Raw genomic sequence first — 12,435 nt, 5'->3', positions numbered from 1 at the left:
CTGCGCTGCCCTGCATGAGGGGTTGTTTGAAAAGGAAGCCAAGAGCCAGAAACAAATGGAAAGAGGATGGAGAGAGCAGATTCCTAAGGACTCAGCCTCAGTTCTCACATGCGTCCACACCCAAGCCAGATGCACCCCGGTCCTTCCGGTGGCGGGCCCTTTCCCGTGTGTGTAGTCACTGGTTTATAATGCTGGTTTATGTTACTCACGCTGCAGAGGTTGTTACATCTCATTAGAATGAAGGATTGAGATAGTGACCTGAGGGGCCTTCCACTTCTGCGCAGTGGGTTTGTAAATCCTGGTGACAGGAAACACTCAGGGACTTACACTTTTAAAAAGCAGTTCTGGGGCTGGTAAGAGGGCTGTGCAGATACATACTTGCCACAACTGGAGTTCCATCCCGGAACCCACATGGTGAAAAGAAAAAAAAAAAATCAACTCTGGGAAGTTGTCTTATGACCACCACATGCACATTGCACACATATATACACACACAGAGTAAATATTACAATTGTACTCTTAGCTCAGAGTTCTGCTCCGAAGGACATCTGAGCAGTTTGACCCCCTTCTCTTCCTCTCCTCTTTGTCAACAGACCCCATCAGCAGCCTGTGAGCTGCCTGCCTTGGCCTTCACCTTCACCATGGTCTCTCATCCTTACAGGCTATGCCCCACAGCTGCCTTTGAGCTGGTGACAGTCCAGCTGCCCCCCCCCCCCAACACCCCCGTAGGGTCACAGTTGTTCTACAATTTCATTAGCTCCCACACTACCAAGTGCTCACTCCAGCTTGGAAACCCAAAGAGCTGTAGCTTTTTCCTTTCCTTTTTTTGGGGGGTAGGGGAAGGGGTGAGGGACAGGCATCTCATGAATCCCAGGCTTTCCTCAAACTCTTATGTCCTTGAGAAAGGCCTGCCTCTACCTCCCAGGTTCTGGAAGACAGATCTGGTTTGTGCTATGGTAGTGTTTGAACCCATGGTTTATGCCTACCAGACAAGCAAGCATTCTACAACCTGGGCTTTATCTCCAGTTTCCAAATGGGTATATCTTCTTATTAAGCACACTATAAAGATAAGCAGTCAGACAAACATGCCCCTATCATGTATGCAATAGAACTGAAAGAAAGGCTGCTAACCCTAAAACATGGAGTTTGCTAGTCTCTTCTCATTTTAGAGTTAATTTTATAAGAGTAAATTCTGGGTTTTATTGTGTGTGTACAAAGAAAGATGTGCCCTCCCACATGTACAAATACTTTGTGGAAATCAATTTGATGGGGGATGATCACATCTTCTGTTTGGATTAATACCAGAATATCTATCCTGCAGAGTAAACATCTAGGAGGTGGCTGAAGGAGCGGGGCCTGCTCGCTTCCTGCCACTCTTCTTACTCCTAAGACTTCGGGGTTACAAAGCTCCTTATCCCTGTGGCTTCCAGGAGTTAAAGGGACACTTTTATCCTCAAAATGTCCAGTCTGTGGTTACAGGTAGGAAAGCAGTGTTTCCTGTTCCAGTCCTACCTGACTTCAACATCTAACAATTTATTAAATTAGGGGCCTTAAAACAAAAACCAACAAAAACCATTTTCTCCCATCTCCCTATATTCCTAGCGACTTACCATTTGACTTCTCAAATCACAAACGAAATCTTCACAGATCAATCTAGCACAATGGGTAAAGTATGCCTTCACTTGGATGACTGTCATTCAGAGGCCTGGCCACGGAGCATAGGTGTCTAGAGCTCAGATGACACAAACCCTTCCTAAATGGGCTGGCTGCTGCTGGCTTACTGAGCACTGATCCCCAGTCTCAGCAGTAGGTAGGCTCATAGCGAGGACCCATCCTGGGTACCAGTCCGTCTGAAAGACAAGCCCTGAGGCTTCCCACTCACAGTACCTGGAAGGCTCTGGTTAGTGCTCAGTCTTAAGGAAGGAGCTGCTGAGAGCAGGGGATGGAAGTCACTTCCTTCTTCCCAGAGCTCAGTTAAATGGGGCGGTCCCGCCCTCGTCCCAGAGAAAGATCTCTCACCCCACAGCCCTTCAACCAGCTCTGCGCTACCAGAATTAGCAACAGAAGACCTGCCTGTGTTAAGGACACGCTACCTTCAGCTGCTCTCCCCAGTGAGTCACAAAATACACCCAACAGTGCAGCTGCCGCTTGCATAGGAGTGGCAAAGGACAAACTCCCCTGGGAAGTTATATGGCTCGAAAACTCCACGGGGTCTTGGCTGGGGTCATATGTTTTTAAGACTGATGCTACTACTGCCACACATGCAAGGTCCCACTGTGTGCCAGGAACGTGACAAGGCCCATCTCTCGCCAGGCACTCACAGGCAGACATACAGGCAAAATTTCGTACACACAAAATAAAAGTAAGAAAGATAATGCTACAGCAGAAGGCGAAGGGTGTGTGGGCCAGCCTGGAGGGTGGGGGGCTGCTGGTACTCAGTCACTCTCCATTAGCAGGCAAGAGTGTTTCTAGTTTTTGAAAGGGAAGGAACCTTGAGCAAAGATGATGGCATTTTAAGAGTTTGTTAGGAGCAAAATGGATGTAATTTTCCAAGAAAGTTGGAGATCTTAAAAGGCAAGGAGATCCCTTCTAAAACTGATAGTGAACTCTAATTCTTCGGGTAGGACTAGAGCGGTCCAGATCTTGGCTAGTGAAGTAACCTCACACATTCTGGGCAGTGGCTCATGCCTATGAGCTCTGCACTTGAAAGGCTGAGGCAGGAGAACTACTGTGAGTTCAAAGCAGCCTGGGTTATAAGTAAGAGGCAATATATATATATATATATATATATATAAATATATATAAAAGATAACCTGACTGTTTACACAGCAGATCAGAAAACACCAAAGATTGATAAAGAAGACCTATGAGCCAACACGCACAAGTGAAACACACCATGCTGCTTAAGGGACAATTTGGTGGGGTTACATAAAATAAAAAAAAAAAATGGGGAGGAGCTGGTGGAGGGGTTTTGATATAGGACTATTTAAAGCAACAGCATTAGAAAACATGCTTGAGCTAGCCAAGCCTTTGCACTGTCTGAATATCCAGCACAGCCACACGGTGGATACCACCTGGCGGATGCCACACCAGTGGCTAATTAAGCAGTTACAAGAGTTTGGATGAATTTTCATTCCAAAAAATTAATGGGTTAGAAGTCTGGTTCAAGTGTGATGGGAGTGAGATGGGGTTTAGGGCCAGGTCAAGGCAATTAGGTCATCGCAGGTGCTGCACCAAAAGTAACTGATACCCGTCTCCCTCCTGCAGGAGCTCCCATCGTGGTGACACTTGCCTTTGATACAGTCCAAGTGGTGTGTGTGTGTGTGTGTGTGTGTGTGTGTCCCCAAGGCAGTCATGGCCCTTAGATGTTGTCTAGAGAAGCTGGTAGCCCGGCAAGTGATGTGTGCTAGCGTTTGCACATTCTCCTCCTAGAGCACGTGTTCCAGAATGGACTTGAGAGCTGGCCATCCTGAACACGGCATGAACATTGGAACTGCAGCCTAGGGGGTTTCTCTGGCTTCCACCCTGGAGAGCCCCCCACCCCCCAACTCCTACCCCCCCAACCCCCAACCCCCCACCCCTCCCAGGACTAACCTCTTCAGTGATGATCGAGACAGCACCTGTGCAGCCTGGTTCATGGCCCTGACCCAGGCGTTCATGTCCTCCAGGGTGTCGGCACTGAAGTAGTAGGTCCTCATGCCCGAGTGCTCCGCCTGAGAGCCCGCTGTGGTTGTGCTGTAGATGAGTGCCCTCATGCCCCTGTGCACAGCCTGTGAGCATGAGGACAGACAGGTTAGCACACGTTCTCTATGGGACCAAGAATAAGGGGTACCCTGGCTGTCTTCCCACTTCCAGATGAAGCCCCACTGTCGGCCAGGTTGTCTCTCCACATCTGAAAAATGTCACAACCTACATGTTACTTTCTTACTACTGCCAGACCCAGAGACCGATATGACCCAGTTCGCTGTGTTTCAGCTGGCATGAAACCTGAGTTGTGCCTAAAGAAGTGACTGTTGTCTTTTCGGAAAACACTATGGAACTAGGCAGGGCTGATCAACATCTGACTGGGATTTCTGGGAAGCCTAGAAAAAGGCACAGGGGCTGATTCCTGTAGTGCCTTGGATGATTCCCATCAGAATCCTGAGGAGGCAAGGGTCTGTCTCTTAACCTTGCAGTGAAAACCTCACCCATCTGCACAGGAAGATGATGTAGAATAGGGAAGACTGTCAAAGTACCCACCCCGTGGCCCCTAGGTGTGGCCACAGTTTTAGTCTCTTTGTAATAGCAGCCTGGAGATGTAGGCACATAGACACAGACCTGGTTTGCAGATGAGGCAAATGGATCTGAGAGGTTCGGTAACTCCCACACACCACGTCTGGGAATAGGTTCTGAGGGCAATTAACATCCCTGGACACTGAGGGTGATTACCAACCCTGAACACTCAGGGTGATTACTGTTCCCGGACACAGAGCGATTACCATACCTGAACACCGAGAGCGATTATCAGCCCTGGACACTGAGGGTGATTACCATCCCTGGACACAGAGTGATTACCATCCCTGGACACTGCTCATTTTACAAACTTCATGAGAAAGGAGTCTTTACGACTTTGTTCCCCACTGCATACCCAGGAAGAGCAGGCATGGTGCCCAGCATAGACATGTGCTCACTACTGGTTGAATAAATGAATGTAAGCAAAGAATTGGAACCCTGGTCTGACTCCTAGCCCAAGGTTCTCTGTGTTAAGCTCACAATCCCATGAGAAACTGAGATTTAATTCAACCACGTGGACTTAGAATAAAAGGCAGGCCACAGCAGCAACCAGCCAGAGAAAACAGTTACAAACTGGAGAGCGGCATGCTTTCAGTCTGGATGACCAAAGCCTCTCAGACGAGCCTTCGGCATTGACTCCTCCCCACATTGGGCATCCGGGCCACAATGCAGACTGACTACAGGCCTGTTTGTCCATTAACACACCTGAGTCTACCCAGTCCAGTGCCCACAGGCACTACACAAAATGCCTGCAGCCAAGATCCCCACAGAAAAACCTCCTATCCCCACTCTGAATGTCTTGGGTATCCTTTTGCACCCCTCTGCATCAGCAAGCAGGAGCTATGGCAGTAAAACCAAGAAGAGCCTCATGCAGATTTCACCACACACCAGCAGAACCCCTTAGACAGCTCCCCTGGACCATGAAGCCCAAGATCTCTGCATGCCTTCCCTTCCTTCTCTGTCCACCACAGAGCATTCTGGAGTAATCTCTTGCAAATGCAGGGGTTCTCCAGTGCAGTCTTTTGAAGTTGCTGAGTTACAAGCACCCCCCAGAGCCAGCCTTGTCCAACAGTCAGCCTAGGCAAGGACAGCATGCAAGGACAGTCTGTCCCTGAATGGGCATGGCAAGGGCAGCCACCAGAGGAGTCATGCACGAGCACACAGAACCTTGCTCACTAGTCACGTGACCAGCAGGCTTGTGCCCAGCTGCTCACCGAGGATAGGTGTGCAGTATCACTGTGCCCGTGCTGAGGCGCTCGGGTGCTCTGACTGTAAAGGTAAAAAAAACACGTTCCTTTGTCACCTGTCAGTGACCTAGACCCAGAGTGCTTTGTACCTGAGAAAGGTACAAAGGTATGTGGCCCAGTGAGAAGTCTGGGAGCTGGTCCCTTCCTCTATGCTCTGTGCCCTCAGCTAGCACAACCCTACTTTGCATGACTGCACGCAAAGGACACTGGGATGAGAATAAAGGCATCAACCTCCAAACCACGCTGCCCTAGAAGATGGCTGTGCCAATATGACTCTAAGAAGGAAGCCCAGCTCCTCAAACCCCAAGATCAAATTTCGGGACAGCAAGAACCTCCATGGGTAACTAAAGAGCATCCAAAGGCCAGCAGCTGCTGACACATTCTCAAATGTACTCCCTGCACAGTAATTCACCATCCACCAAGTGCTACCACGTGGGAAGAAGCAACGCACTGGAAGGCAGAGGACAACCTCTTACAAGGCTGAGACCATTCATAACCACTTCTAAGAAATCGCTTGTGGATGCGCACCATGATACAACAATTGCTGCCAAGAGGTTAGTGGCTGCAGCTCAGTGGGTAATAACACCTGCTCTGCGGGCATGAGGACCTGAGTTTGAATGCCCAGAACCTACAGAAAGCCAGGTGTGCCTGTGTGTATCTATAACCCCCGTGTTAGGCACTGGGACACAGAGACAGGGGGATCACCACTGAGAGCTCACGCTAACCAAAATGGTGAGCTTCTGGTTCAGTGGGAGACCCTCTGTCAAAGCAATAAGGAACACACTGAGAAAGGAAGACACCAATGGTTCTGAATTGTACATATATACTTATTGCAGCCACTACATACACACATACACACATACACACACACACACACACACACACACACACACATTATGCAAACACATTATACTACACACATACCATACCACACTACATACACACAAAACACTACACATACACTATACAAACACACATTATACTACACACACAACACTATACTTCACACACATGCTACGCATTGCACTATATACACACACCCCATACCACATTACATATACACAAAACACTACATAGCACACATACTCAGACACACACACATACACACACACACACACACACACACTCATATAGTCTGGGGGGTTGTAAAAGAGTTTGACCCAGACTCATCTGAAATGGACTTCAAGCTGCCTTCCTCCTGACAGGCAACTCCTGGATAGGAGGAAAAGACGCTGAGTCCCTGAGAGGCACAAGCACTTGGTGTACATGCTCAGAGATGCGCCCAGCAGGGCTGGCACGAGAGAGCAGAGGGGAGGGTGGCACGTGGTGAGGCTATGAGGCTGCCAGGGCTGGTCCTCAGGGCCTTGCAGGTCACATTAGGAGTTGATGTTTGGTTAAAGAGAGAGCCAAACCGGGCCAAGCAAGATCAGACCTTGGAAAGATCACTGGCTGAGGTACAGAAAGGAGGAGCGAGACCACAAAGACGCTTTCTCAGCATCTCTCTCATACCCCACAACGCAATGTGAAGATGAACTGCACACAGCCATGACAAACTCCCATGATGCCACTCCAAAGGCCATCTCTCCTGGTCCCCAGTCATTTCCCCCCAAACCCCCACAATATGCAACCCCAGTATGACAGCTTGAATGAAAAACATTCCCCCATAGGAACTCTTAGCTCCAAGGCGGTGCTGTCCAATGAGGCTCAAGGTGGTGCACCCTTGCTGGAGGAAGCACGCTACGAGGGGTGAGCTATGAGACTAAAAGCTCAAGTCACTCCCACTTCCCATTCTCTGGTCTATGCTTATAGTTTTCAAATGTGAACTCTCGTCTTCCTGCTCCTGCTGACCTGCCCGTCACAATTCCCTGCCATGACAAATTCATCCCTCTGGAACAGAACCCCAAATCAACCCTTTATTCCATGCATTGCTCTTGGTCATGGTGTTTACCACAGCAACAGAAAAATACTATACCCACAAAGGAAAGACTTCTTGAAAAAGACTCAGTCACTAAAGATAATTCTAGAATAATAGATAATCCTGAGCCATAGAAGAGAAGAGTGGCCGAGGAGATGAGCTTGCTGTTTGTTTGTTTGTTTGTTTGTTTGTTTTAATGAAGACAGTGTCTCACTAGGAGTCCTAGCTAGGCTAGAGATTGCTATTTAGATCAAACCAAGCTGGCTTGACTTACAGAGATCTGCCTGCCACTGTCTCCTGGATACTAGGATTGAAGGTGTGGGCCCATAATTCTGTTCTGTTTAAGTCATTTACATCTTGTTAGCCTGTGTCTGAGACCCTCTTACTTCCTAACTTCCTTTTCTTGTCCACAAAAGCAGCTGCATCATAAAGGCATTTCTAAGAACATTGTTTGGGACAGGAGAACAATACCTTGAAGGAATACTTGCGGCTTATGCGATCCTCAGGGGCCACCGGGGAGATGACGTAGCTGGGCAGAGGGATACTCCCAAGAACGGCTTCTTCTCGGCTGTCTTTGGAAGGAAAAGCACGTCACAATCACGTTCTAGGAGTCCTAGCCAGGCCGTCTCCCGAATCTGCACTGGTACCTTCCCCTCGTCAAATGCTTACCAGCACCTCTGCGCTAAGGAGCACAGAAGTGGGGCTGACAGGGCAATTTCCCCAAGGGCAGAGAGGGGCATGTGGGCACTCTCAGCTCACCATGCCAGGAAACAGGCAGTACGTCACGTGTTGTAGAACATCTTCCCTCACCACCTCCTCACTGCCGAGTGACAGAGTTGGCCTTGCTGCTCTTGAACGCAGACATTCGCACGCTCCTTCTCCACCAGACACAACCCTGAGCCCAGTGGCCCCACCCTTCTGTGACAGCCCTTGCACTTGGTCCCTGGCCACCTCTTGAGCCTTGTCTACTAGATAATCCCTCTGTGAGACTCACCCTGCCTACACAGATGTATCTGTCCTTCCACCACCTTCTGCATCTAGTACTTTCCTCAATGTAACTTTTCTGCTTGTAAAGTCTGTCTCCTCCTACACTGGCAAAGTACTACCCATCCTTAGAAGCCACACACAAATCCTAAGCCTTCTCAGAGTTCCCAAATGACAATCCTTTCTCATTTCCTTGAAGAACCTATGGACTTGAATGTCTTCAGAAGCACTCAGCAGAGGTCATGATTGTCTTCTTCTTCCGTGGGAGATTCCACACTGCCCAGCCCTGACATTATGTATGCTTCCTAAATGCTCAAATGGGCAGTTTGACTCAGGTGTCCTGTCCAGTGGTACAAGAGAGACACCCAGAGGGCACGGTGATTCCCCTACATCCCAGCTCTCTGGGGCCTCCACGGCAACAACCTACATCCAAGTAGGGCAAAAGCCCATGTGACTCTGGGTCTTGAGACTAACTGAATCCTCCTTAGTTGAAGTCAACAATTTGAACTTCTCTGGACTGGGCTGGTAAAGCTGAAGTCACCAGCCATACATGTCAGTGGACACTCTTGCAGGGTGACAGGCTAAGAAATTCATGCCGCTGTTCTAATTAGAACAGATCTAGACTAGATCTGAGGAAGCTCCCATCTGTGCTCTGTAAACATCTTCTCCAGTACAAGGAAGGCTTGGTGATCTGAGGCTGCCGCTCACCTTTATAATAAAACAAGCAGTAATCAGCCAGCACAAACCAGCGTCTTTTCCACAGCCTCATCCCGGAGCTGTCCTGCAAGACACAGAGAATCAGTCAGGGTAACCCACAACACTGCAACCCTCTACTCACCGGACGCTGATCTCGGAGCTAAGAGCTACCCAGAGCCACCCCTTCTTTTACATTTTTATTTTTAAGAGTTGGTTTTGGGGCTAGAGATGGCTCATCAGTTAAGAGCACTAATTGCTCTTACAGAAGCCTGAAGCTCAATTTCTCGAACTCACATGGAAACTCACAACCACCTGTAATTGGAGCCCTAGGGAATCTGACGCTCTCCTCTGATCTCCACAGGTACCCGGCATGCACATGGTACATGTTTATACATGCAGGGAAGATCCCATACATTCAAAATAAACCTCCAGGTGTGTGTGTGTGTCTATCCACAGGGGTCAGAGAGTGTCAAATCCCTGAGCTATGGTTACAGGCCATTGAGAGTCACTGCTTTGCGTGCTAAGAACTCTGCAAGAGCAGTGCATGCTCTTACTCAATGAACCAACTTCTCAGAGCTTCACTCTTACTTTTTTACTTTTGTTGTCTTTTTGAGTCAGGGTTTCTCTATGTTATCCTGGCTGTCCTAGAACTCTCTCTGTAGTCCATGTTGGTCTCAAACTTAGATATCTGCCTGCCTCTACCTCCCTAGTGCTGGGGTTAAAGGTGTATGCTACCGTGTCCCTTTTATTCTGCTCCCGTCCGTCCGTCTGTCCGTCCGTCCATCCATCCATGCATGCATGCATGCATCCATCCATCTATTTTTTAATGATTTGGTTTCATGTGGATGGTGAAAATAAAACCCAGACTGACTTTAAACTCACTATGTATGTAGCCTAGGATGACCTTTCCTGTCTTTCTCATCTTTCGCTTCCACCTCCAGAGTGTTGGGCTTCCAGGTGCGCCACACCATGCCTGGTTTATGTGGTCCTGTGATCCAGTCTGAGCTCTCTGCTGACTGAACTACATCTCTGGCCCTCTATCACTCAATAAACCAATGAAAACCTTATTGAATAGCTACTCTTGGAACAGGACATTAAACTTAGACTAACTAATGGTTTATAGTCCCTCCCTCTTTCAATAAATGTGTTATTGAATAGTTACTTTTTAAATAGGCATTAATCTTAAACTCACTGATGGTTCATCACAGGAAGTAAGGTTTTCTGGCCTCCTAGAAACAAGTTATTATAACCCATTTTCTTCTAGAAAGGCAAATTCAAAAGTAGAAGTTACCCATTGACAATAAGTTCTTACCAAAATGTGTTTTGTTTTTGTTTTAGGATCTAGGCTATAAAATATCTCCATTCATGTTGATTAGAAAATGAATTTACATAGTATTGAATAATCTTCTGTTGGGGAATTGAGATGAAGCTCTCAGCTAGCCGACTCTGTTCTCTACCAAAGGACTGATTTTGTTATTTTCTTTCCATTCAAAGTAAAGATATGAATTCTCTTTGCAATCAAATTTCCTCAAAACAAAAATCCAAAATCAAACCAAACAAACAAACTTGGTGATAAGGAAAAGAGTAATTTTATACACTACTTTTCTCCAAGGCCTAGGAGATTCTCAGAGTTGGGTTTAGCTGTTAAACCATCTTTCCTTGGGGCTGGAGAGATAGTTTAGTAGTTAAAAGCATTTGCTGCTCTTACAGGGAACTGAGTTCGGTTCTCAGAACCACATGGCATCTCACAACTGATTGTTAACTCCAGTTTCAGGGGACGAAACACCTTCTGGCTTCCATGTTTACCAGGCATGAGCACTGAACACATAAATACATGTAAGCAAAATACTCATACACATAAAAAATAAAGTCTTTCCCTATTCAGAAGTTTTGACAGACTCATATTAAAGGAACAGTTTCCAAACCTGAATACAACGTGAGGTTTGTTTGCCACCCCTCACATATCCTTCCCACCAAGACACATTAAAGTACCAAAACCAAATTAAGTTAATGTTGTCATCTATGGTCAGTTCCAAGGATGCAGAGTGGTCAAATGATTTCTGCAGTCTAGACAGCATTTGCCTCCTTCTTAATGGTAGGCCTTTATCCATCTTCCACACATGATGGTTCAAATGCTGTTTCCTGGGAAAGCTTCCTCAGCCGTGTGAACACAGCTTACCCTCTGCTGTAGGTCTGCAGTGCTCTGAACAGACCCATATGGCAAAGGGTCAGGAGGTGGGAAGAATTAGTTACAGTCCTTTCCCTCTCTTGACACATTTCTAACCAGAATTCTTGATTTAACAGGGCAAGTCAGGTAGGATAATTACTCAGATGAAGACAGAAATGCAAGAAAAGAGGCAAGATGGGAGTGTGAAAGGAGACACAGGACCACAGGCAGCCCTCTGGGGCTCCCCTTCTATGGGAAGGGGTCTTTGGAACCCCTCCCACACAGCATACAATGCAAGACTTTCTCACAACTGCTTCGGTCAAATAGGCATCCTTGCTCTGGGTGTTTGACTGGCTTTTGTAGATGGGTGACAGATTAGGCATGGGTGACAGTGTGATGTTTCCCTCTGCAGATGAGGAGTTCCTCAGAGCAGGCACCTTCTGATTTACCTCCTCACACTTGCCGTGTGAGCCCTCAAAACATGGTGCAGACATGGCGAGCAAATGAGTAAGGGAATGATGGGAGAAAAGGGAGGGGCCGAGAGACTAGTTCTGGACTTGGGAGCTCAGAGCTGGCTGAAGAGCAGAGACAAAGCACTGAGGGTGGGGAGCGGTAAGGAACAGGCAGGGATGCCGGGGCTCCCGGCTAAACAGACGTGAGGAAAGCAGGTGATGGTGCCGTAGCAATCCTATTAACATTAAGAGCTGCTGCTATGACATCCTGGGTCTCTTCCCTGTGTGCCCAAGAGAGGTCAGGACTTCCACATGCTAGGGAGCCAGCCATGCATCCCAGGCAAGGAAAATGTCACATTTGTAGCCAAATGATAACAAAGGCACTGGCACCGGGAAGACAGGTGGGGCAGAGAGAGAGCTAAGGAGAAGCTGGATTCTGGAGGTCTCATCCACTCACACTGTAGCCTGGCACCAATCTGCAGCCCCCTCTTCCTCATCTCCATCATCACCCCGCGTCCCCACTGACCAGCCCCTGGCCACCAAGAGCTCCAGGGATGGAAGTGGTGAAGAGGGTTCTGGGAAGTGACATAGCAACCCTTGAGCCAACAGCTCTCTTATAAAAAAAAAAAAAAAAAAAAAAAAACGAACAGGTTATTGAGCACAATGGGCAGAACCCACTGGCCCGAACGAATTCTGGAACAG

At 47.9% G+C, this 12,435-nt stretch overlaps 1 protein-coding gene across 2 annotated transcripts in view; it reads right to left on the bottom strand.

The window, feature by feature from the left end:
* The window catches only part of Plekha7 (pleckstrin homology domain containing A7), a 183,010-nt gene that overhangs the window by 43,077 nt on the left and 127,498 nt on the right, over positions 1 to 12,435 (bottom strand). For both annotated transcript variants that reach the window (XM_052200736.1, XM_052200746.1), the window contains exons 7-9: positions 9,127 to 9,199; positions 7,906 to 8,006; positions 3,595 to 3,770 (exon numbers count right to left, since the gene is read on the bottom strand). In XM_052200736.1, the coding sequence (XP_052056696.1) occupies positions 3,595 to 3,770; positions 7,906 to 8,006; positions 9,127 to 9,199 (350 nt within the window). The remainder of the gene's footprint in view (positions 1 to 3,594; positions 3,771 to 7,905; positions 8,007 to 9,126; positions 9,200 to 12,435) is intronic.

Source organism: Apodemus sylvaticus, chromosome 1, assembly GCF_947179515.1.
Source record: "Apodemus sylvaticus chromosome 1, mApoSyl1.1, whole genome shotgun sequence".
NCBI lineage: Eukaryota > Metazoa > Chordata > Mammalia > Rodentia > Muridae > Apodemus > Apodemus sylvaticus.
This window is presented reverse-complemented; position numbering and strand designations above follow the sequence as displayed.